Here is a 25,897-nt window from a genome sequence, read left to right as displayed (position 1 = left end):
AAGCGAAGACCCTGCTTTGTAGGTGAACTCTGCCATCATCCCAGCCTTTCTCCCTTGACATGTCATTTTTCCCCTGCCTAATAATGGTCTAAAAAGTCCAAGCTACCTGGTCTAATATGACAATTAAGATGGCTTGCACATCAGTTTGGTTCCAGTTTTCTAGCAAGATTGTTGTTTAATGCTGAATCTCCCCCTTGGAAACTGTTGTATTGATGACCTTCTAAAAGCTTTGACTTGGCCTCTTTTTGTTTTATTTTGTTTATCTTTTTTCATTCGTGGTCTAGTATAGTGCTCACCAGTAGAGCTTTCCACGATAGTGCAGATGTTGTGTATGTGTACTGGCCCATTTGACAGATACCAGGCACCTATTCAGGATCTGACATGTGGCTACTATGACTAAGGAACTGAACTTTAACATTTAATTTTAATTTAAGTATAAAGAGCCACATGTGACTACAATATTGGACATCATGGTCTGGTGTTTAAGATAGTTAATGTCAAACTTTTAAAAAATCTAATTGCTCCCAGAGATTATTTAGACTGGTGTGCTCTTATTTTTATAATATTCAAAGCCTTGGAGCATATCCACTGGTTTTGAAGACTATGGCAATGCATTGAAACTTGCTATTTCCAAAGAAAAAGAGATTTCTCTAGGATGGCTTTTAAAAAGCCCAATCTGATGAGTATTTTAAGTTCATTGGCACCTGTAGTGTGTATGCTTTCCAAGAGAAGAATTAGAAATGAATTAGGACTCAAGAAGAAAGAACAGGGAACGAACACACCAGTGCCTGGAATGCCAACTTGGTGCTAGTCATTTCATATCCCATTTCATAAAATGATAAGGAAGAAAGACTGTTAACAAAATAACAGAAAGAAAAATCAGTTTAAGTGCATCGCATTTCGATAACCACAGCTGTTAAACACACCCAGATTTATATAGGAAAGCTTTTCATAATTCTAAAATTATGATTCATTATTTAATGCAACATTAAAGTGACTAAAGAGTTGCTGTTTAACTTTTTAACGTGCTGTGTAGAACAATCAGTTTTCCAAATTTCTGAAGAACGAGTTAGAAATAGAAAATATTTTTCACCTTTCAGATTGTTGTACCATTAACCCTGTTGTCTGTGCTATTCTTTAAATCCAGAGCTGGAAACAAAATTGTGGAAATATTACCTGAACATCTGAGACAGTTTCAATCCCTCGAAACTTTGGACCTGAGTGGCAATAATATTTCAGAGCTTAAAACTGCACTTCCACCCCTGCAACTCAAATATCTGTAAGTCAAGTTGTTTTTAACGGTTTTCACCTGTGATGAAAATTTTGTGCTATTTTAAAAAAGGAAACAACTTTAAGATAGGGGCCAGAACTCTGACCATTTCTTACTGCTGATGGATCAAAAATGTAACTTTCTTATTGACTGGTAATTTTCTGTAAGCCTGAATAACCACAATCTTCATTTTATTCTTACACTATTGGATTACAAAAATTGAGACATCCTTTGACTATTATAGAAAAACCAAGTGCTTCTGTAAAAAAATAATCAAAATTAAATGCCTGGTGTATTTCATTAATAAATGAATTTCACAAAAATTGGGTAATGTTTGTTATCTTCAAATATTTTAGTCACTTTTTCCCCCAGAGGTATGTGTGAATCATACTCGATATTGGCCTGCAAGGGCCTAAAGAGTTAATTTTTGTGTGTGTGTGTGTGTGTGTGTGTGTGTGATACGCAGGCCTCTCACTGCTGCGGCCCCTCCTGTTGCGGAGCACAGGCTCCAGACGCGCAGGCCCAGCGGCCATGGCTCACGGGCCCAGCTGCTCCGCGGCATGTGGGATCTTCCTGGACCGGGGCACGAACCCGTGTCCCCTGCATTGACAGGCGAACTCTCAACCACTGCACCACCAGGGAAGCCCAAGAGTTAATTATTTTAAGTGTCCATTGTTACAAGTGATGGGTAGGTTCTCTGGAGAGTCTTTTATATACAGAGAATACATGCACTTTAACTTCCCAAAGAACCAGAAAGAGAAGCTCATCTTCAGACTTTCAACAGGTATATCAACAGCAACCGAGTGACATCCATGGAACCTGGGTATTTTGACAGTTTGGCCAACACACTCCTGGTGCTGAAGCTGAACAGGAACCGAATTTCAGCTCTCCCACCCAAGATGTTTAGACTGCCTCAACTGCAACACCTGTAAGTGAAATGTCCTCTTAGATTCTGTTTCCTCACCTCCTCTAAACCCTTGGCACCTACCCCCTAAAATCCACAATGTGGCAGAAGGAGTTTAGAAGCAAGGATGTAGCCACCTTTCCTCTGAGAGCTGGAGTTGTAGAATCACTGAATCAGAAAGAGCCTTGAAAGTCACCCGGTACAGGCTTCTGCCTGACAAGGCAGGTTGGATTGTTCCCGAAAGAGTGAGCAGTGTAATCATTGAACAACCTCCATACAAAGCCATCATGATGGCACTGAAGACATCATGGTGACTCTCCACAGCTGTGGATCCTGAGAACAGTACCAATGACTGCAGGGCCCCTCATAGCTTAAGGAGCTGTAAAGCACTGTCTCATTAATAACGGTGGAATAATCTGTGAACAGGCTCCTACAGTGTAGTGGTTTTCAGCCTTGGCTGCACATTACAGATACTTGGGGAGCTTTTAAAAATCCCAGTGCCCAGGCCACACCCTAGACCAATTACATTGGAACCTCTGGGGGTAAGATCCAGGCTTCAGTAATTTTTTAAAACTCCCCAGGTGATTCCAGGGTGCAACCAAGGTTGAGAATGACTGCCTTAAAGAGGAAGCATTAAACACAGTACAAATTGTGACAGAGAGGAATCAGCTTTTGTAAGCAGTTGAACAGGATAAACTTGATGGCCCTGCTCCTGAATAGACCTTGTGTTTTAATGTGATATTCAGTACTCCCATTCTGGATACTTTAAAGACCAATATTAATGTGTTTACTTCTATACTGAATGGACAACAGTTTAGAAATTGAAGTGCAGTCTGGTGTCAGTATTTGATTATCCCAAAAATACATCACATGTTTCAGAAGGAAATTTACTCACTGCTAGTAAATCAAAATTCTTCTCAATAAAAATGCTTAGAAATTTAAAACATTCTGTGTAATTTAACACAGGCTGGTTTAACTATATTGCAGTAATGTCACATTTTATTACTGCTTCCAGAGTTGGTCATATAAGCTAACTGTTTAACTATAACATCCAATGTAGTGAACTGAACCGAAACAAGATCAAAAACGTTGATGGGCTCACGTTCCAAGGGCTTGGTGCTCTGAAGTCTCTGAAAATGCAAAGAAATGGAGTGACAAAACTTATGGATGGAGCTTTCTGGGGGCTGAGCAACATGGAAATCTTGTAAGTGCGGGTGATCAATTCCTACTCAGGTGGTATGATCATGGAATGCTCAGTGAGCATTCAGCAGCTTTTATTTGAAATCCTATGTTAAAATCTCATCATTTACAATCTTATAATTTAATATTAAGTTTTGTTTCAGGTAATGTGACTGAGAATTTAATAAGCATAGTATTTTCTGCTGATGTCTTTGTATAACAAAAGCTACACATCTCATAACAATAGGAATATGTAATAGGTTGTAATATGTCCCCTTTGAAGAGTCTAGATAATGAACTTGGGATCCTGCTTTTGATTCTTATTGTAAATGTAGGCAGCTGGACCATAACAACCTAACAGAGATTACCAAAGGCTGGCTTTACGGCTTGCTGATGCTGCAGGAACTTCATCTCAGCCAAAATGCCATCAACAGGATCAGCCCTGATGCCTGGGAGTTCTGCCAGAAACTCAGTGAGCTGTGAGTTGCCTTTTATTCTCCTCAGGTTTGAGAGCAGGAATCATGCCAGAGCATGAGCTTCTTACCACTGATCTGTGAAATTTTCATAACAAAGTTTCCAAGGTGACAGTTTTTTTCACAGGCAACCTAGTCATAGTTTTGTGATAAGTTGAAGCCAGCTCTGCTGTTTCAATTCTGTGGCACATGGGCTAAAGCCATGGTGGTGATTCTCAAAGAGAATTTTTTTTTTAATTACTGGGATTAGAAATAATGTTTACCTGAGTATTATTAAGAAGGCAGAGTTTTAAAATAAGGATAATTGTGGCCATATATATTACCTGTTTCTGTTTTTTTTTTAAACAAATCATTGCATTGAACTGGAAGATAAAAGCTATCGTTTGTTTTTTTGTTCCTTTTTTCTTTACAGGGACTTAACTTTCAATCACTTATCAAGGTTGGATGATTCAAGCTTCCTGGGCCTAAGCTTGCTAAATACACTGCACATTGGGAATAACAAAGTCAGCTACATTGCTGATTGTGCCTTCCGGGGGCTTTCCAGTTTAAAGACTTTGTAAGTTACACATTTTGCTCTTCCTCCATGAACCTAATTGGTTCCTAAATGTGCCCACTTTTCTCCAAGCACATTTCCTTTGTTATGAAGGAAATGTGTACAGCCTCAGAAGTAGTGTCTTAATCTTTCCCAGATCAGTTTGATTAAGATCGGTCCATTTCATCCATGTGTGCTTCTTAAAGGGATTAAAAAGGACAGTGATCAGATTGGTTTGGTGATTACAGTCAGCCTTCTCAGGATCTCCAGGAAGTTGGTAACTGCTCTAGAGGAAAACAATTTTAAATCCACTAATTTTTCTTCGTAAAAATGCAGATTAAAAATTACACAGAGCAAAAAAGATATACAAAGTGCAGCAAAGGAAGACGCCTGTTTATCAGACCAGTTATATCCAAACTTGATCTCGGTCCCAAGAGAAAGAAGAGAGAGTTGGATTAAATGGCCTTTGAAAAATCTTCCAAATGTTAATTTTAACGTTGTGCAATGGGCTTTTGACTTTTGCACTGCCAGAAAGTTTTGCTGTGTTCACTGTTTGAAGCATTACATGAGTGAAAGACATGCTGTGTGCTTTGGCGAGCTGTTCCTTGTGTGGTTGGAGCAGTGGTTTTAAAGTTTAATGTATTTTTCAGACTATTCAAGTCTTTCAGAATTTAGTCATCTTGATACAGGAGTTAATAGGGCCGGAATCACCTCTCCTCATCTCGGACAAAAGTATAAAATGCTGCTGAGGGAGGAGGGCAGGAGGTAAGATCTACGTTAGGGAGAGAAACAGTTTTCTGTTGTTTTGAAAGGGGCAGAGAGAGATGATACGGGGAGTTATGTGGAATTATTCCAAATCACATGCCACCTGGGTGGTGATCTTCGCTTTCTAAGCATATGTCTAACAAGAATGCCTGTATCTTTTGTTAAGTACCTCGTACCACTTTCCGTAACTCTCCCTTTTTTGAACCAGGGATCTGAAGAATAATGAAATTTCTTGGACCATTGAGGACATGAATGGTGCCTTCTCTGGGCTTGACAAACTGAGGCGGCTGTGAGTATGATTTGCTTCATAATTAGCATTGCTTTTTGACCTAAACATTTTGGGGTTTTGGGGTTTTTTTTTTGGCTACACTGCACAGCTTTCAGGATCTTAGTTCCCCAACCAGAGATTGAACCCCGGGGCCACGCCGAGTCCTGACCACTGGACCGCCAGGGAACTCCCTAAACACTTTGTCTTAATTGAGCTCAGTTCCACACACAAGTTGACATCTTTAAAAAGTTTTAAAATAGGTGCTTAATCTGGTTGCTACCCTTTGTCATCTCCCCAAATGACTACTGTTATACAAGATGTGTATTGATTAGATTTTCTTCCTTGGGTATAGTGGTTTTACTCAACACTTACGTTAGTGCAGCTGACTTTAGTATCCAGATAAGAATTTTAAGTTGTTTTGAGTGCTTAGACCCTTGGGATTACTACTGTGTAAAGGTTAGTGCCCCAAGTTCAGCATTTTGAAACGTGCAGTGTTGCACTTCCCTCACAGGAATGTTTAAATGAAGTGATCCAGTGACCAATGACAACACTGCAGTGGGTTCCAAGCAATACAGTTTCTATTTAGTCACAGAATGGCCTTGAAGATGGCTAAATTCTGTGTTTTAAGCAAGCAATCTTCAAATTGACTTCCATTTAGTCCTAAACTTCTGTGGGTGATGAAGGTATCCATGGGGTGGGTGGGTAAGGAGAAAGTCTCCAGTATTACCTGCTTTATTTATTAGTGTTCTGAGACATTTTACTTGGAATAAAGTTTCTACCTCTTTGAAAAATCACTGCTTTGATTTAACCGTCAGAGTAACTTCTCGAATACCTATTTTTGCTGGGTTCTCTGTGGAATGCAACCATGCTGAACCGTATTACTGAAATAGATGGCACGGATACATTTTTTTTTTTTTTGCGATATGCGGGCCTCTCACTGTTGTAGCCTCTCCTGTTGTGGAGCACAGGCTCAGGACGTGCAGGCTCAGCGGCCATGGCTCAAGGGCCCAGCCACTCCACAGCATGTGGGATCTTCCCAGACCGGGGCACGAACCCGTGTCCCCTGCATCGGCAGGCGGACCCTCAACCACTGTGCCACCAGGGAAGCCCCAACGGATACATTTTTTTAAGGATATCTTGTTTAATTGAAGAAAATAGAATATTCACAAATGATTTAAAAAGCAATTCTTTTCAGGAGAGTTGCACTCCAAAATGGCTTTTACTAACTGTTCCATTATAATTTTTTTTTTTTAAGGATACTCCAGGGAAACCGGATTCGATCCATTACCAAAAAAGCCTTCACTGGTTTGGATGCATTAGAACATCTGTGAGTAGCAGGAATTTAGTTACTCTAAAGGCAGTCTGAAATGGTTATCTACTTATATGTCATGAAAGGTAACACAAACTAATACATAATTTTGTTGGTATCCTCTCAGTACAATAAAATATACACATCTAGGGGCTTCCCTGGTGGCGCAGTGGTTGAGAGTCTGCCTGCCGATGCAGGAGACGCGGGTTCGTGCCCCGGTCCGGGAGGATCCCACATGCCGCTCAGCGGCTGGACCCGTGAGCCATGGCCGCTGGGCCTGCACGTCCGGAGCCTGTGCTCCGCAGCGGGGGAGGCCACGACAGTGGGAGGCCCGTATACCGCAAAAAAAAAAAAAAAAAAAAAAAAAAAAAAAAAAACACATCTATCCGTCCTTTGTCTACCTACCTACCTACTTATCTGTATATCTATATGAAAGTATAAGTGTACAGGTGTGTATTTCTTTTGCCTTTAAGAGCATTGCTATACATCACTTTTGGGTTTTCTCTTAGTTATTTCTCTCAAGCAGTGGTATATTTAATTTTTTAAAAAACTACCATTTATCACACACCCACTGCACATCAGGCATCATGCTAGGTATTTATTTATATTTTCTCATTTAATCCTCACGAGAAAACTATTTAATAGCTATTATTATCTTAATTTTTAAGTTCAGATGTAGTGGCTCTGAGGGTTCATTGATTCCATCGGACAGTTAAGAAGGCAATGCACATCTTGACGCTCAAAAAAGACGATCCCTCCAGGCCTGGAGAGGGACAGGAGAGTTTTAACACTACTTTGAGAATTTTGTTTATCGTTACTGTTGTTTAATTATAAAGCATACAACCTGTTTTTCCTCCTGTATTCTTTTTCTCACTCTCTTTTGCAACTAACCTGTAAGTTAGCAGCTGGCCGAAGCAGGGCTCCAACCAGGGCAGCCCCTGCTGTCATAGCAGCTCTTGCCTTCACATCTTCTGCCCCCAGTAACCCCTGGCACACGTTTCTGAAATGACACTTAGGCACTCGAATAGTTTCAGGCACGAGGAGCACAAGCTAACCAGCTTTGATAGGAGTCAAAGCCTGCATGAGCACAGAGCCAACCAGCTTCTGATAACCATGGGTGCACGTATATGTGTTCAGTGGGAGTCTGAAGCAGCATCAAGTGTGTCCACCCTGACTATTAAGGAATGCTTATAGCCAAAAGTTGTATTATCTGTTAACCCAGACAAAAGAAGTTATCATGTAAAATACACGTTTGCTTGGTACCATCATTGGTGCTGTGTGTTTAGCTGTTAATCTGTGCACCACCATCTTGCCCTCTTCGCAATGACCCGTTGGTTGCAGGGAGCTCTGGATCGCCAGCCACGCCGACAGTGTAGCAGGGCAGGTTGTAGGGGACAACTCTGCAAAGCGTCATCTGGAAAGGCGGGCCAGTATGGCTGGGCTTACTGAAACACATTATTTTCAGAGGGAAGCTAGCCAAAAGGGTTTGTCATCTGACCCATTCCATTTCTGGGAAAGTGGAGTTAGTGGATCCATGGAGCATTAGCCTCTGCTTCAGTTTCCTAAACCTTCATGACTCTCTCAGCCTCTTTCTCTGCCCACGTTTGGGACCTCGATTCTGTCTTCTGTTGCCACTTGTCTCATTCAAAATCCCTTTTCTCCACTCTGACCCTTTTAAAGGAAAACAGAGTAGTAATCACTGTGGAGAGGACTTTAATCCAGAGCGCTCATAAGCACCAGTTAAAAATAAAGCCAGCCCAGAATATTCTCTCATTTTATAAATGTCCTGCCTGAAGTGTTTGTTGATTTGTTTGTTTTAGTGAGAACCTCTTGTCTGAACACCTACCTGTCTCCCCGTGAGTGAGTTGTGTGTGACAGAATAGGCTAGTGACTGAGAGCATAGGTTTGGAAATTGAAAATAATTGAGTTCAAATCTTATCTGCCCCTTTCATGCCAAGCCAAGGTAGTTATACCATCTGCTTTTGGGTTGATGTGAGGATTAAATGTAATAATGTGTAAACGTAAATCACTTAACATGGTTGCGTATCATAGAAGGTATCTATACGTGATGGTTTTTTAAAAGCATAATTTTGAGGAATTTTATTTGTGCATTTAAAAGTTACTGATGGTTGCGAATTTGAATAATAAGAAGTGTAATAAAATACCATGGCAGAACAGCTTAGGCCCTTAAGAGTCAAAAAACCTGTATGTGGTGGTATGAAATCTCTCTCACTGTAACAGAACCTGCCTCTGATGCAGATATCCTTGTTCTTGAATCCAAGCTTCCTAATGAGTTCTAGTCACCCCCATTTGTGCATCTCAGCACAGAGAGTATTTTTGTGGTGAATGGCTTGGGCAGTGTTGGCCCACCCTTTGCCTGAAGGCACATAGTGACCATAATTCCCTCGAATGTATTTGATTTGGTTGCTTTTTCAGAGACCTGAGTGACAACGCAATCATGTCATTACAAGGCAATGCATTCTCACAAATGAAGAAACTTCAGCAACTGTAAGCTTTTCTTTTCCTTCCAAGAGTTTCACATAAAGCATCGAGGGGGAAACTGACGTGGGGTGGATCATCCTGGATTATGTATCTATAGAAAGTGTCTGGCACATTCATCACATCACTTAACTTTTGTTACCAGAAAGCAAGAGGAGTTGGTTTTTTGTTCCCTTTGTTGAAAAGAGGAGTTACTTTTTCTTTCTGTTACAAATTGGCGGTTGAAATTTGTGGGACCCAATACGGTACAGTGCCTCATCATAGTAACCAATTTTCCGTAGTAAGGTATTTTCATTGTGTCAGCACTTCTGTCTCTGCTGGTCAGTAAGAACACCACCAACACAAAAAAAAACAGTGCTAGTTCCATATCTTGCAGTTTAAGATAGACTATAGAATATTTAGTCCATGGGATGTGTGTATTTGGTTTCCCCATTCATTGCTTTGTTAATATTTACTTGAGTTTAGTTTATACTTGTAGAAATCTGCATTTCATACAAAACAAATTGAATGTAATTACTCTCCTCAGGCACTTAAATACATCAAGCCTTTTGTGCGATTGCCAACTAAAATGGCTCCCACAGTGGGTGGCGGAAAACAACTTTCAGAGCTTTGTAAATGCCAGTTGTGCCCATCCTCAGTTGCTGAAGGGAAGAAGTATTTTTGCTGTTAGCCCAGATGGCTTTGTGTGTGGTGAGTGGAACTATGGCCTTTGACTTTTTTATTCATTCTTCTTTTTTTTTTCTCCCATTTGTCCAAATAATGGACTTCAATAAATTTATGTTCCCTTAATAAAGCTCTTATTTCTGCTGAGGTAGATGAGAATGGATCTGTAGCTTGCTGATGATCACAGTTTTACTGATGGAAAGAAAAATTTTTTCTATAATTTTTTCTATAATTTATAAAATTGGCATCAGAGTGGTTTGGTAGAAAGAGAATGATGTTGGATCTTGGGAGAACTGAAGGATAGTCACAGCCCTTCTACTTAACTGTGATTCCCTAAATCTCAGTCTTCGCATCTATGAAATGGGAGTGCTGCTCTCTGCTCTCCCCAGTTCCAGGGGTTGTTGAGAGGCTCTTGTGAGCTCAGTGAAGAGACTGACTTAAATCCTGTGCAGATGCTGTTTCTGGTGAGTAGAAAGAGAAAATTATTAGCTAGTGATTTATAGTCTGCTAAAAATTTTACTATTAGTGGGTAAAACATTACAAGTAACAGAAAGTTTGAGTTTATTGTAAATAAATTTAAGGTCCATTGTCTTAGCATCTAAGCATCTCAGCATTAGAAATTTGCTTACCCATCTTCAGATAGCTAGTTAGCAGATCTGGATCAATAACCCAAGTTTTCATCTCTCTGGTGCCGTCTTCCGTCTGCTGCACTACACTGCTGTTTACTATTTGCTGCCATGGAGACCTTTGTAAAACTAAATGTGCGTACAGAACATGAAATCAAAATTTGTTTGAATTTTAGTATGTGTGTTAAGATACTGCAGAATCTAATTCTACATTGGCCTTTAAAATTTTATTTAAAACTGCTTTGCCTATGATTGTTTAGCTAAGTACAAGAAAACCATATTTTTTTTAGGTTGTAGCATTAAGTGGTGCCAACAGTTTCTGGAAATAAAACATCTGATGTAGCTTTTGGATCTAAATAAGCATTTGGCATTCATCTGTAAGGGCCTGAGCTATTCCTTTTCCATGGTCTTGATTTCTCAGTTCTGTAGTCTTTGAGATTTGAACTCTCTATTACTTTGAGACACACACACACACACACACACACACACACTCATATCTATATAGTACCCATAGATTTTTTACCAGATGAGAATTTTAGAATAATCACACAGAAGAAGAAACTATCTTGATTACAGCATGCAGGCGTGGCATTGGAAATTACCTGCATTGCAGTTGTCAGAGGGTCCCCCATACCCCATTCATAAACACACACACACGTTATTTTTTCCAGAGCACCCAAATAATACATTTTGGCTGCTTTAAGATGCTTCCTTCTGGGTTTAGACCATCTCTGAGAAACTGAAGTTCAAAAAGGTAACTTTTCCAAAAAGTAACAGAGAACTAAAAATAACTGTTTGGAATGAAAGAGTTGCTTAGCTGTAATTATAATGTAGCTCTGACAGTGTGGCACAGCGACCTGATGGACTGTCCACTCTAAACTCCAGGCTGGAGCCGGGGGCTCACAGGGAGCTTGAGAAATGCTTTTCCTTTCACTACAGGATTGTTTTTTCCTGCTCTACCTAAAAATGACTGGTCTTTTTAATGAGTTCTATTTTTGGTAAGTGGGGTGTTAATTTGCTGTCTTTAGTGGTATTGATTATCATTACTGATGGTTGATTTCTTAATTTTTCCGCTTATTTATGAAGAATATGGGGGGAAAATGCAGTTCCTAATAGTAGCATTTAAAGATGATCCATGAGCCTGGAAGTGTCTTAACCGATTTCTTCTTGTATTTATGTTAAAAAAAAAAAAAAAAAAAAGCACAAGAGGTCTGCAATAAACTGTATTCCAAAATATCAGTCTCCTCCCAGTTATTGATGGATAAATAGGGCTCAGTCTCGAGTTGAAATGAATGAATTACTTTATAAACTCTCTCCCAGTCTGTTATTTTCAACACTGGGACTGCTGGTCCATCTGTGAAACATACACAGAGGGTAAAAACCTAAACCACTGTTTGTTTTGAGTTTCTTGGTGTTCAGATCTGAGTGGCATTTGGACTCAAGCTTAAAACTGTTTTGTTTCCTCCTCTCCATTTTGAACAGATGATTTTCCTAAACCCCAGATCACAGTTCAGCCAGAAACACAGTCGGCAATAAAAGGTTCCAATTTGAGTTTTATCTGCTCAGCTGCCAGCAGCAGTGATTCCCCAATGACTTTTGCTTGGAAAAAAGACAATGAACTACTGCATGATGCTGAAATGGAAAATTATGCACACCTCCGGGCCCAGGGTGGGGAAGTGATGGAGTACACCACCATTCTTCGGCTCCGCAGTGTGGAATTTACCAGTGAAGGGAAATACCAGTGTGTCATCTCCAATCACTTCGGGTCATCCTACTCTGTCAAAGCCAAGCTCACAGTAAATAGTATGTGATCTGACTTTTCCTTTTGCGTTTAAAGATATGTTTTAGCAACAGAAAGCACCTGGTTTCCTCTCTTTTTCTTACTGCTAACCCTATCTTCTGCTCTTACAGTTCTCCACCTAAGCCTTCTCACTCCACAAGATTAATAGTCTTGGTTAAGCAAGCAGTTTTTGTGTTGAAGACCCCATACTTAGCATGGTGGGTAACCAAGATGAACCAGACACTTTTTGCTCTCTGAGAGTTCACAATGTACTGGTCTGATGTGGGAAGCCATGAAGTATGGAGTTAAAGGATATCACCTTTTTTTTTAAATGAAGTATAGTTGACTTAACAATACTGTGTTAGTTTCAGGTGTACAGCAAAGTGGTTCAGTTACATGTAAATTTTTCAGATAATTTTCCATTATAGGTTATTACAAGATATTGAATATAGTTCCCTGTGTTAAACAGTAAATTCTTGTTGCTTATCTATTTTATGTAAAATAGTTTGTATCTGTTGATCCCATACTCCTAGTTTATCTCTCCCTCTCTCCCTTTCCCCTTTGGTAACTGTAAGTTTGTTTTCTGTGTCTGTGAGTCTGTTTGTTTTTTATGTATATATTAGTTTATTTTTTAGATGCCAGATATAAGTGATAATATTTGTCTTTCTCTGTCTGACTTCACTTAGTATGAAATTCTCTAGGTCCACCCATGTTGCTGCAAATGGTAATATTTCATTCTTTTCTATGGCAGAGTAAATATTCCATTGTATATATGTACCACATCTTCTTAAACCAGTTGTCTATTGATGGGCACTTAGGTTGCTTCCATGTCTTGGCTATTGTAAATAGTGCTGCTATGAACATTGGGGTGCATATATCTTTTTGAATTAGAGTTTTCATCTTTTCCAGATATATGCCCAGGAGTGGAATTGCTGGGTCATATGGTAGCTCTATTTTTAATTTTTGGGGGAAACTTCCATACTGTTTTCCATAGTGGCTGCACCAATTTACATTCCCACCAACAGAAAGCACACCACCCTTAGCTCAGAGATCTGGGTTTGAAGCCTGCCACTCCTGCTTACAGCTGTGGAACTCTCAGCAAGTTACCTAACCTCTCTGTGCCTCCTTTTCCACATCTTTCAGTTAGGAGTAATAGTACCTACCTTATAGAGGTATGATAATTGTTAAATAAAATAATTTGTGTAAAGAACTTAGCAGAATGCCTAGAATAGAGTAAGTGCTCAGTAAATGCAATAAGTGTTAGCTGCTGTTCATAAAAGTATCTCATCCTGTGCTTTGTGTGGCAGGTAGACAGTTTTACAGTTTATCATTTAATTGTTTGTATCTTTCATGGTAGAAAATATGATTCATTAATGCATTCATTCAATAAATGGTTGCTGAGGCCTGACACATAGAACAAAAAATTGTGGGACAAAACACGTCTAAAGTCATAGAATGTTAGAGCCAGGAGGGACTTAAAAAAAAAAAAAAGATGGTGTGGTCAGGGTAACAAAGAGATAAACTGATTTGCCTAAAGTCTCACAGATAATTATTGAGGAAACTAAAAAGCGACTGGAAAATAGCAGAAAAACCATCAGTCTGAAGCTCAGGTGACCTGTTTCATCCTGACTCCATCATTTCTGTACCTGTGTAACCTTGAGGGAATACCTTAATCACTCCATCTCATCTTGCGGTTGGAAATAACCCCTGCCTTACTATGTCAGGGACATTCATAAGTATCAAAAAAAAAAAAAAAAAAAAAAGGGAATGAAAATGAACCTCTCAGACTCCAGAATGCTAATTGCCCATGTTGTGTCTCTGATTTCAGTGCTTCCTTCGTTCACCAAAACCCCCATGGACCTCACCATCCGCGCAGGGGCCATGGCACGCTTGGAGTGCGCTGCCCTGGGACACCCGGCCCCACAGATAGCCTGGCAAAAGGACGGGGGCACAGACTTCCCGGCCGCGAGGGAGAGACGCATGCATGTAATGCCCGAGGATGACGTGTTCTTTATCGTGGACGTGAAGATAGAGGACATTGGGGTGTATAGCTGCACCGCTCAAAACAGTGCAGGAAGCATTTCTGCAAATGCAACTCTGACTGTCCTCGGTAAGTGGATATTTTCAGATTTTGTGATATACATTAGTCTTAAATATACCAGCTCACCCAAAGGCCCTAAGAAGCTGTGAGAAGTTGTGTCTGAAGTTGAGAGGGTGAGAGATGATCCATAGGACACTGCCCTTTCCTGGAGGGGACAATGGCTTCTCAGAAGCTTTGAAGTCGTGAGTGTATTACCCCTTCAGGCCTGTGGCCAGTGAAATGAATCTGCTCCCTCCCATGTGAGGAGGGGGAAAAGTAAATGCTTTGATGCTTTCCCTTTTGCAGGAGTCACCTTTCTCTGCTGTTTCCATCATGCAGTCTACCAGAAATCTTAACAATATAAAGAATATAAGAAAATAAGTGTATAAACAAATTGAAAGGGCCCTAACTTTTTTCTCAGCCTGCCATAACCGCTGTGGAAATCTGAGTTCATCTTTTATCATTTACCTAAACAGATGCTTTTTAAAAATGTGAGCATGTTAATCATTTGTGTATCTTTGAAAGAGTAAATCAGAGTAACCTATGAATACCAAATAATAAAAGTAAATTACTTTCAGAATTTTAACATAGGCTGGGATATCTAGCACTAGGAAGTTTCCCTTTAAAAATGTGAACATTCTGATTTTTTTCATCCATCAACACACAGTTGTGCTTGAAATTATTTTTATACATTTCCTAATTCTAAAAAATGTCTAAAATGTTTTGCTTTGCCCCATTTCCACCATTCCCCAGCCTTGCCAAAAGTGAGACAGACTGAGAGAAAGGAATAGTAAATATTATCCTTAACTGATGTTATAAGTAAATGACAGCCAAATGATGAAATGAAATCCCAGATGCTGTATACATGTTTAGGGTCTTAAAGAAGCATGGGCATGAGGTTGTGGGAGAATACAGTTTTCAGCTCCCATCTGAATAAATTTAAGCACGAGGTCTCATGCTGTGTGAACCCTAATTTCATGTCGGAGATTAAAATATAACTTGTCATTTCAGAGACGCCATCATTTTTGCGGCCCCTGTTAGATCGAACTGTAACCAAGGGGGAAACGGCCGTCCTGCAGTGCATTGCGGGAGGGAGCCCTCCTCCCAGATTGAACTGGACCAAGGATGACAGCCCTTTGGTGGTCACTGAAAGGCACTTTTTTGCAGCAGGCAACCAGCTGCTAATCATTGTGGACTCTGATGTCAGGGACGCCGGGAAGTACACATGTGAAATGTCTAATACCCTGGGCACCGAGAGAGGCCACGTGCGCCTCAGCGTGATCCCCACCCCCACCTGCGACTCCCCTCAGATGACCGCCTCATCACTGGACGATGATGGATGGGCCACCGTGGGCATCGTGATCATTGCGGTGGTTTGCTGTGTGGTGGGCACGTCGCTCGTGTGGGTGGTCATCATATACCACACACGGCGGAGGAACGAAGATTGCAGCATCACCAACACAGGTGTGTCAACAGAAGCCTGGCACAGGGTGCAGGAGTCGTGTGTGTGCTTATGGCCCCGCCGTGATTTCCTTCTGAGTGTGTGTCTCACAGTCTCAGGCCGTGTCACAAGGGTGACTCATTTGTTTCAAGCTGCAGAACTACGGTTAGCTAAAAATAACACCCTGGCCCAGAGTAAAGCTGATGGTTAAAGATGAGTGCTTTCTGTCAAAACCTCATCAGAGTATCCTGTTGGCTATGAGAGACGATCCAAATCACAGCATAAACCAGTCTGACCCTGTCACAAGCTGGTGATGGAGGACCAGGAACAGCCCTTCAGTCATGAGGCTTACACCCTGCCGTCGTTTTTCGTTTTGTCATGTGTGAGCATTTGTGCATGTGTGTGTACAGGCATCTAGGGAAGATTCTAGTTATTGGGGGGAGAGGGGCTTTGACTTATATGTGCAAAACTCCTACATCAGTGAATAATATTAAGTTGGGAATATGGCAGAAATCAAGCTTAATTCAAAACCTTAGATATGCTCTCATGAAAATTACCTTTACTTTTGTCAGCATTTGTTGTTTTTGAAATTTGGGAGGAATATCCCACAGGCCATAAAGTAGAAAGTCAGCTCAGGCACCCCAGAGCAGCAGAGCCCTGGTTTGCCTTACATCAAGATGGTTTTGCAAGAGTCGATTGATTTGATTTGAACCAAAAACCAAACGGAATGTACCGTTCATCAGGGAAGCCCGTGTGGCGTTTACGATCATTCTTGGTTAATGGAATGCTGTTGTTTGATTCCAGATGAGACCAACTTGCCGGCTGACACCCCGAGTTATTTGTCATCTCAGGGAACATTAGCTGACAGACAGGATGGGTACGTCTCCTCAGAAAGTGGAAGCCACCACCAGTTCGTCACTTCTTCAGGAGGTGGATTTTTCTTACCACAACACGGCAGTAATGGTACGTGCTTAAAATGAACGTGGGCTGTAGTTGTTTTGAAATAACCCAATGGAAAGTTCAAATATAATATTAATTTTCACAAGAAATTGATACCCCCATATATGGAGGGCCCTGGCCCAAAATCACTAGCAAAGCTGAAATTAAATAGTTATGCCCTTCTCTTAAATACTAGAAGAATCTTTGTTTCTAGCAACAACAGAAGACAAGTAGGTTAAATAAAATTTAATTCCTCCAGGCGATGTAATACTTCCTTTACGTTGTAAATGTTCTTTGGCCCTGAGTGTTCTTCTTACTTAAATGACATTAACTGGTTTCATGTGTGGTCTTAAAAAAAAGTCAAAGGATTTAAAAGCATTCTGTTAGAGACATCTAATACTGACTCTCACTTTAAGAACTGTATTGTTTAAAGAATAATAAGGAGGCAGCGTAATACAAGGGCATCAGCTTGGTTCAAAACCCACTTCTGACGCTCCCTGTGTAACCTTGGGCAGCTATATTCCTTCCCAACTTAACAATATTAAGTTGTTGTGAGCATTAAATACAATGATAACGGAAAATGACACATATTAAGGGCTCAGTAACTAGCAGCTAGTGACACTATTCTCAAACATCTTACCATCTTTTCCCACAAGTGTTGATTGAATGTCTGCTCTGTGATGGACTCCGTAGTTGGGAGGGAAGAATATTTGTTTTCAGTTTCACAGTTTAGTCAGTGGTGAGACAAAAAATTCCACAAATAATTACAAAGTGCTTGGCAAGGCAGTGATAGAGGGTATGGAGGGAGAAGATCTGAGCAAAAAAGCTGTAGTCCTGGGCTTCCCTGGTGGCGCAGTGGTTGAGAGTCCACCTGCCAACGCGGGGGACGCGGGTTCGTGCCCCGGTCTGGGAAGATCCCACATGCCACCGAGCGGCTAGGCCCGTGAGCCATGGCCGCTGAGCCTGTGTGTCCGGAGCCTGTGCTCCGCAATGGGAGAGGCCACAGCAGTGAGAGGCCCACGCACTGCAAAAAAAAAAGCTGTAGTCCCTGTTAGACTCATTTGGCTGCAAAGATCAGAGGCCCAAGCTCATTCAGCTGGAGCAGGGTTTACTGAAAAGATGCTTACAAAAGTCTAAAGGGACAGAAGAGCACAGTAGTGCCATGTCGCCTGGATGCTGGGGCTGGAGATTGGTCCCCCCTCAGAGCAGCCCTAGAGGCCACTAGCATTACTGAGTCACATTCTGCACACTTGCTTCTCGCTGAGACCACCACCCACCCTCTGACTGCCCAGGCACATGGTCCATCGTGGCATCTCTCACCCTCATGATGTCTCTTGTCCTTCAGCTGCTGTGTCTGCTACTAACCAGCATATCATTTCTGGGTCATTTAGCTCAGATACTCATGGATACGTTTTTTTGTTTGTTTGTTTGTTTGTTTGGCCGGGCTCATCTTTGATCTGGCCATTAAGCGGTCATTGGTTAAATGCCAATGCCTTATCCTGGTCATCAGTGACTTTCTGGAGGAAGCAGGCACTGCTGGCGGCATCATGTGGTTCAGACCATGGCTGCTTCAGCTGCAGTGTCCATACACAGATCAGTGTCTCTTGGAAACTAGGTGGGGCCAGCAATGAAGTTAGCTCCAGTTCAATGGTTAATCAAGTCCTCCTTTAGTAAGATATCACACATTTACTCAGTTACTAATCCGTAGGCATCAATAAATTTTGAAAAAACTGTACCATAAATTTCTGCAGTGTTTCCTTTGTATAATAGTCTATCTAAACTTTTCATCTATAAATATGGAAACTGTCAGAAGTGGAGAGAGACTGTTGAATGATACTTGAACAAAATTGATTCAGTGACTAAGATGTGGTTTTTAAAGGGACATACCACATTGACAACAGCAGTGAAGCCGATGTGGAAGCTGCCACAGACCCGTTCCTTTGTCCCTTTCTGGGACCCTCAGGCCCTGTGTATTTGAAGGGGAGCGTGTATGGCTCAGATCCTTTTGAAGCCTATCATACAGGTATGTGGTTTTCTTATCTGAGTTCCGTTTCCTGGAGAGACCTCCAGAAGCGTTAACTCTGTCTCCTGATATTGTCCCCAAATTTAAAAGGTTGTGGTCCTGACCCAAGAACAGCCTTAATGGAACACTTTGAGCCCAGTTACATAAAGAAGAAGGAGGGCTACCCGTGTCCTCATCCTTCAGAAGAATCCTGCGAGCAGAGTGTCAGTGATACAGGATGGCCTTCCCATGTGAGGAAGTTACTCAGCTCTTCTTACTCTCAACACGAAGGACCTGGAATGAGCAACTTATGTCTGAACAAGTCTTTGGCAGATTTTAGTCCAAGTCCAGAGCCAGCATCAGTTACTTTGAGTAAATCTTTCATGGGTAAGTTTATTAAATTATTAGACACCTTGACTCAGGACCCACATTCCAAGTTGCATGCGGGAGAGCCATGAGAGCTTTGAATGCCAGACTGGTGAAATATAGTTTTTGGTGTTGTTTTTTTTTGTTTGTTTTTCTTTTTAATGATGCTGTCGTGACATTGTATTTGAATCTTTGTTTATAAAAGCAAAGGCAGATGTGGGGATTTTACTTGATTATGTATTTACTCCAGCGCTAAGCCTTAGGAACTTTCTGGGCAGCTCTGTGTGTGGCATCATCTAGAAGACAAGAGTTTTGGAAGTGACTGAGGAGTACAGTTTGTCAGTCATGTGGAAAAAGTGGTTTTGGGCTACAACAGCCTTTGGGGTGGAGTTGTGTGCACAGCATGACTGTGGTTTGGGATGTCTGGTGGTTTATAACTGAACTCACAGTCAAAGGGCAGACGGCGTCCTACCTGGCAGCAGCTGCTCGTCAGCCAAGCTGGACTACTTCCTGCGAAGGAGGCTGTCAGAGCCCTAAAGCCGTCGGTAGTGCTGGTGGACACTGGCTGGCGCTGAGGTTCATTTGTGGATTTTTTAGTCTAGTGCATGGGGACGATGAGATGGAAGAACTGAGATCATCTTTTCACTGCATGGAAATATGGAAAAATGAACCACAACTTTTTTTTTTAATAGAATTTTAAAATGTTTTACCCAGCTTTAAGAAATTTCATGTTCTGTCATGGTATAATTATTCATATTCCTTTTTGAAAAAATGAAAATAATATCTTTTACATGACTGAGGCAATAATTTGAGTCAATGGAATAATAATTTGCTACTAAGAAAGAAAGGGCAAGACATACGGGTTGTTTTGAGAGAAATGTACTATACTCAGGAACAGTTGTACGTTACTATCCAAATGCGCTTTGTGGAGAATTGGGGGCTCTCAATTAATACAGCTAGGACTCAGGAGAACTTCTGTTGGGGAACTTCATTGCTCAATGATGAACGTTACTATAAGTCCTGAGATGTGGTAAAGAAGGGCTGCTTGTATTCAGTGGATGTGTGTGTAAGAGGGGCACACGTGCCCTCAGGTCCATTCTGTAAGGTCTTTCTCCATAGCATAGATATACAACCATACACCTGAGTCCCATAATGTGGACTTGTAGAACGTCCGTGGGGTATTCACATTCATGGGAGCAGATGCTCCTTCATTTGAAATGCATTTTGCTGATTGCTCCAAAAGGCCCCACGTGCTCAAGGGGATTCTTTCTTTCAGGAACATTTGGAAAGCCTCTGAGAAGACCTCACTTGGATGCCTTTTCAAGCTCTGGACAGTCATCAGATTGTCAGCCAAGAACCTTTCACTTGAAAGCTTGTTCTTCCCCGAACTTGGACTGTGAGTCAGAGGAAGATGGGAAAGAAAGGACAGATTTTCAGCAAGAAAATCACGCATGTACCTATAAACAGACCTTAGAAAACCACAGGACTTCAAATTTTCAGTCTTATGACTTGGACACATAGACTGAATGAGACCAAGGAAGAGTTCTAACATACTACCTCAAGTGGACTTTTATTTAAAAGAGAGAGAATCCTATGTTTTTAGGTGGAGCTATGAATTTTAAGAGGATAAAATGTCTTATTTATACCGACGGACCAAAATTACAAAAAGTTATAAAAATTTTATACTGGGAGTAACTTTCATATAAGAATACCTTTTAAAACTATTTTACTATTTTATAACTTCGCTTTATGCAGAAAATATCTTATGTAAATTAATGGTATAAATCCATGACTATTTTATGTATTTTTATAATGCCAGATTCCTTTTTATTGAAAATGAGTACTAAAGCATTTTAAACAATAACTGTCTTGTACGTTTTTTGAATAGAGGTCACTTCATTTTATTTTGCACATTACATTTAATAAATGTGTCATTTTGATCCCAAGCCCCATCTATACAATAACAATCTTTATTGTTTTCAACACACTTTAGGCTTAATGATTTCATATTATCATGTCTCACGTTGGTGAAAATTACATTCAGCACGTTAAAATATGAGCAAATGATCATTCTTCGTACCTCCCAGGGTGGTTGTAATATAGACTCAAACCAGATTAGTGTATGTGAAAGCACATTGTAAATGAGAGGGAGCTACAGAGATCTGAGGTACATTAATTTATTTCTAACTCTACAAATGAAAAGATGTGTTGTTGTAGTCCGGTGTACGGTAGTACAACCACCATTGCTGAAATCACTGCTCACGCCACGTTTCCTTAATTATAATAATGCTTTATGTCGTCTAATGCTTTGTGCTTTTCCAAATAGTTTCACATCCACCATCACTTTAATTATAACAAGAGCGGTTTATTTCGCATTTCTATAGTTAAAATGTCTAGAGCAGATGTGGTGTTCATCTTCTGTTCCAGGTTATAATGGGATGCTGGTGGAATTCTTTGCTGTGCTTGGTTTTCTGCTGAATGAACAGTTCTTACAGAAAAGGTACTCTTAAGCTATTCTGCAATATTCTTGAAGAATTAAAATATTTTCCTAATTTGGTCACCACAACTCTACTTGTTAAAAACTGAGTATCAAATCTGTTACTTAAACATATACAATTATTTAAAATACTTGTTTTAAGCAGTATTTAGGTGAAAATATCATTACATGACTGGCCTATATACACATACAAAAAAGAATATAGTCATTTCCAAAATTAAGTGACATAGTTTGAAGTAATTGAATGAAACAAATATTAAGTTTAATAATTCAGATGGTGAAACTTTTTTTTCCCTTATTAGCACTGAAGAAGTTAATATAGTACATTAAACTTTAAAATCTACTAACCTGTTGAAGGTGTGAATTTATGTCATTGTCAGTTCTTTGAACTAAATTAAAAGCATGTATTAGAAAAGCAGATTCTTCTCAGAGGGTATGTTGGAAGTAAAGTTTTCCTATTTAGTGAGTTTAGAGCTTTGTTGTTTGTGAGCCAGAAGCCTGGAACCCAGATTGCAGTAAGATTTTCCTCCTTTAATTTAGACACCAGAATCCAAGACAGGAAGTTGATCCTTCCTTGGACCACCAGTGACTAAGAGCAGAGAAGTGATTTTGTATGGTTTGGCTTTATCATATTGCTAGATCTTCCAAATCGTGTTAATTTGTCTTCATTATTGCCAGATGTGATCCAGGCATTGATAAGGGGTCTATGCAAGGATTATGAACTTCTTTTAAAGGATTTAATTTTTCCGGACTTAAGCACAAAGGTTTAAATCATTAACACCTGAAATTCAAAAGTTAGATTCACTCTACATTAACATGATTTTTGTTTTACTCTTCTTGTGTGCTGAAACTTATGGATGACATATAATCTTAGCTGTCTGGAGAAACAGCGGGAGCTTAATTTCCCTTTGACATTTGCAGGAAAAGAATATCTATAATTTTGAGACTCCATATTGAATTAACAAAGTGAATCTAGTAGGTTAAAATATCCTAAAATAACATAGACTTAATTAAAAATGTAGATAAATATCAAATCACTTGGCTTATTTATGAGAAGGAATGCTTACAATTTTCAGTTTGATCTTTCTGTGCTTTCTGGTACAAGACTATTCTTTTACAGTGTATCTTAATAGATGTTCACACAACTTTTGTATATTTTCTCTCAGTTCCACTATTGACACTAAATGATGGAATAGTTTAATCTTATCTGTTTTTTTAAGATATTGGGGAATAAATATTCCTTAATTGTGGTAGGCAACATTTTATGAAAATTAAATTTCTGTGAAACATCACCATTTATTTTCAGTTAGAAAATAACCAAGAAAGAAAGAAAACCAAAAAAAGAAAGAAACCGGAAGTTATTTCTCAGAATAAAGCCAATGGTAGTTACCATTTTAAAAACTTGATAGAAAAAAGAAGGGATGATTTGGTATTTGTACACACTTGAGGAGTTTAGTCCTCTTGATTTAATGTGATAGGGAGTACTTTATAACCAATATTACAATAGATGTGCTACCCTGGTATTTTTCAAAGAGAATGAGAACCAACTGTCATTGCAAAATGCCTGCTCTGTCTCTCCTGCTCTTGGAATCTGCAGTGATTGGAATTGTGTAATGGGATAATTTAGAACTCACTATTTTTTAAGACAGCATTCTTTTAACACATTGAAAAACACAATGTCCTGCCAAAGAAGCTATTAAAGTCTTCAAAGAGGGGTACGGTTTCTTCATGAATTGAATAGCTTCAATATTCCAGAAATATCCCATTACCGGAATTTATCATTTCTGTGGGGCATTTCTTAAACTAACGTATAGAGAGTACTGAACAGTCTCGAGAGGTTGCAGATTTGACCTAAAATGGCTCAGAGGTACTTTAGTAGGTATTTTCTTTTAAAAGAGAAGAGGATTTGCCCACAATATTTATACTGAATTATCCCAATATTTGGGGCCATTTGGTTTTTGGGTTTTGTTTTGAGAAATCTGATACTGGTAGGGTGTCTTTTAATAAAGATGTTTGATTTTACCTGAGGCATACAATCAAAATGAAACATACATAAAAGTCTATTATAGATTGAAAGATATACAGTTTATCGAATACATTCTTACCATTGCAAAAATTTCAAGTTCTTTTCCCATTTGTATTCTGTTTAGTATCAAGGATCTGAATTCTATATCCTGAATTCCATATCCTCCCATACAATGATTGATACCTATGAACACAGAAATTATATCTACTATTCACCTGTAGCTTTTTATTAGAATTATTTTTTTAATTAAAGAATTTTTAAGAATACATTTCAAAGCATAAGGCAAAGCAATTCACGACTGTTACAATTTCATTCTTGGATTTCTTCTACAACTATTTTTTTCTTCTGTCTTTATTGGGTTTCATGGTTGATTTGGCCTTTAAAGAACAAGTTTAACTTTTTTCTTAAATCATGTTTGAATATAACACCTAGTGCCTTCATTGTTTGACAATACATTGAGAGTACTGTCATTGTTTTGGTGGTTATTGTGATATCTCTGCATATGGCTCTTTTCCCCCACTGATTACAGAGTGGGAGAAAAATAATAGTACAGAGTAAAACTACATATAACAGATATGCATCCACACTTTTTAATGTATCATCTAGAGCTATCTCTTTAAAAAAATTTTTTGAATTGAAGTATACTTGATTTACAATGTTGTGTTAGTTTCAGGTGTACAGCAAAGTGATTTGGTTATACAGATATGTATTTATGTACACATATATATATATTCTTTTTCAGATTCTTTTCCCATATAGGTTATTACCAAATATTGAGTATAGTTCCCTGTGCTATACAGTAGGTCCTTGTTATCTATTTTATATATAATAGTTGTGTATATGTTAATCCTAAATGCCTAATTTCTCCCCCCCAGCCCCCCGCATATGGCTTTATTTTGACCTATCTACAGCTCAGAGTTGGAATTTGGTAACAACACACCATCAGTTGTCAAACTTTTTTATGTATTTATTTTGCATAGGTGATGTGAAATGATTAAAATGATCCTTGTCCCAATTACCAGTGGGACAGGAAACAGGTTCATAAATAAATTCTTATCATACAATGTGTTAAATGCTATGGGTTAGTAGGGAGCCTGTCACTGGCACCGATTTTGTCTAATTCTAACTGAACTACCTCGATGTGTTACATGCGCTCACTCAGCATGTCCTAGAACAAGCTGATTACCTGGTTTTTCCACCTGCGTCCCCAAACGATTCCAGATCTGGCACTCCCTTTTTTGTTTAATCATCAGTCATCACCATTCCTGTTGTTTTGCCCCTGAATTTTCTCAGAGCTGTTTATATCTTCCGCCTTATCCCATTGCCATAGCCAACTTCAGACCCTTATCTGTCTCTTGCTGTGGTATCTTCTTGTCCCTTGTCTCTCTCCCTCTGTTTCACTGTTACCAGAATTATGTTTCTAAAATAGATCTAAATGGGTCACTTTTCTGTTTAAAACCTCCGATGGCTAAACTTTCAATCCTAGTTACAGTGTACAAGACCTTTTACACACTGATCCCAGCCCACCCTTCAAGCCATGTCCCCTCCCCCCCCAACTCCCAACATTTGTACACACAATACCTGTGACCAGCCCCTATGCCCCTCTGTGGCTTTATTTTGACATATATACAGCTCAGAGTTGGAATTTGGTAACAACACTGTCAGTTGTCCCTGTGCATATTTTATCTTTGGTTCAACATTTTTTGAGTGACTACTACACTAGGTGCTGTCTTAACTGCTTGAGCTGTAATACCATTAAAACGAATATTCTTCCCCCCAAAAGCTCCTAGACAGATGACAGAATTACTACCCTGAAATGTTTTTTCTCTTATCTGGCAGAATCCAGCTCCTTTTTCAAAAACCAAGCCTTTCCTTTTACCCCAAGCACAACAACTTCTTCCCTTAGGACTTTCTATGAACCACTGTGAGAAAAACCACAGGGAAGCTGTTAATTACAGAGCCAGCTGTGATGTCATTGTATAAGAAATACTAAGAACAGTTAACTTGTATGTCAATAGGACATTTTCTAGGAAGAAATAAAGTAAGTTAAAAGATCAGTGGATTTTTTTTTAAAAAATCACCAGATGTTTTGGTCTATCACTCATCAGGAAAATCAACTCACATTCAGTCTATTAAAGGTCTACTAAAGGTAAACAGGTGACTAGGTGTGTCATAATAAAAGATATTAATATGATCAATTAATTAGTGGATGTGATTTGCCTTTCTTATGACACAGCTGATCACTACTCAAAAAAACAATAAAAATAAAAAGTGCTGT

At 39.6% G+C, this 25,897-nt stretch overlaps 1 protein-coding gene across 1 annotated transcript in view; it reads left to right on the top strand.

The window, feature by feature from the left end:
- Window positions 1–20,909, top strand: part of LRIG3 (leucine rich repeats and immunoglobulin like domains 3) — a gene marked incomplete at its 5' end in the record, with an annotated part of 46,580 nt that extends 25,671 nt beyond the window's left edge. Inside the window, 16 exons of the mRNA XM_079715418.1 lie at window positions 1,148–1,279; window positions 2,055–2,198; window positions 3,235–3,378; window positions 3,689–3,832; window positions 4,239–4,382; window positions 5,332–5,412; window positions 6,647–6,718; window positions 9,137–9,208; window positions 9,726–9,889; window positions 11,971–12,291; window positions 14,097–14,378; window positions 15,360–15,812; window positions 16,594–16,752; window positions 18,608–18,751; window positions 18,842–19,117; window positions 20,373–20,909. Coding sequence (XP_079571544.1) covers window positions 1,148–1,279; window positions 2,055–2,198; window positions 3,235–3,378; window positions 3,689–3,832; window positions 4,239–4,382; window positions 5,332–5,412; window positions 6,647–6,718; window positions 9,137–9,208; window positions 9,726–9,889; window positions 11,971–12,291; window positions 14,097–14,378; window positions 15,360–15,812; window positions 16,594–16,752; window positions 18,608–18,751; window positions 18,842–19,117; window positions 20,373–20,617 — 2,977 coding nt within the window. The 3' untranslated portion in view covers window positions 20,618–20,909. The remainder of the gene's footprint in view (window positions 1–1,147; window positions 1,280–2,054; window positions 2,199–3,234; window positions 3,379–3,688; window positions 3,833–4,238; window positions 4,383–5,331; window positions 5,413–6,646; window positions 6,719–9,136; window positions 9,209–9,725; window positions 9,890–11,970; window positions 12,292–14,096; window positions 14,379–15,359; window positions 15,813–16,593; window positions 16,753–18,607; window positions 18,752–18,841; window positions 19,118–20,372) is intronic.
- Between the last annotated feature and the right edge of the window lie 4,988 nt (window positions 20,910–25,897).

Source organism: Hyperoodon ampullatus (genome assembly GCF_949752795.1).
Source record: "Hyperoodon ampullatus genome assembly, chromosome: 11".
Classification (NCBI taxonomy): Eukaryota; Metazoa; Chordata; class Mammalia; order Artiodactyla; family Ziphiidae; genus Hyperoodon; species Hyperoodon ampullatus.
This window is presented reverse-complemented; position numbering and strand designations above follow the sequence as displayed.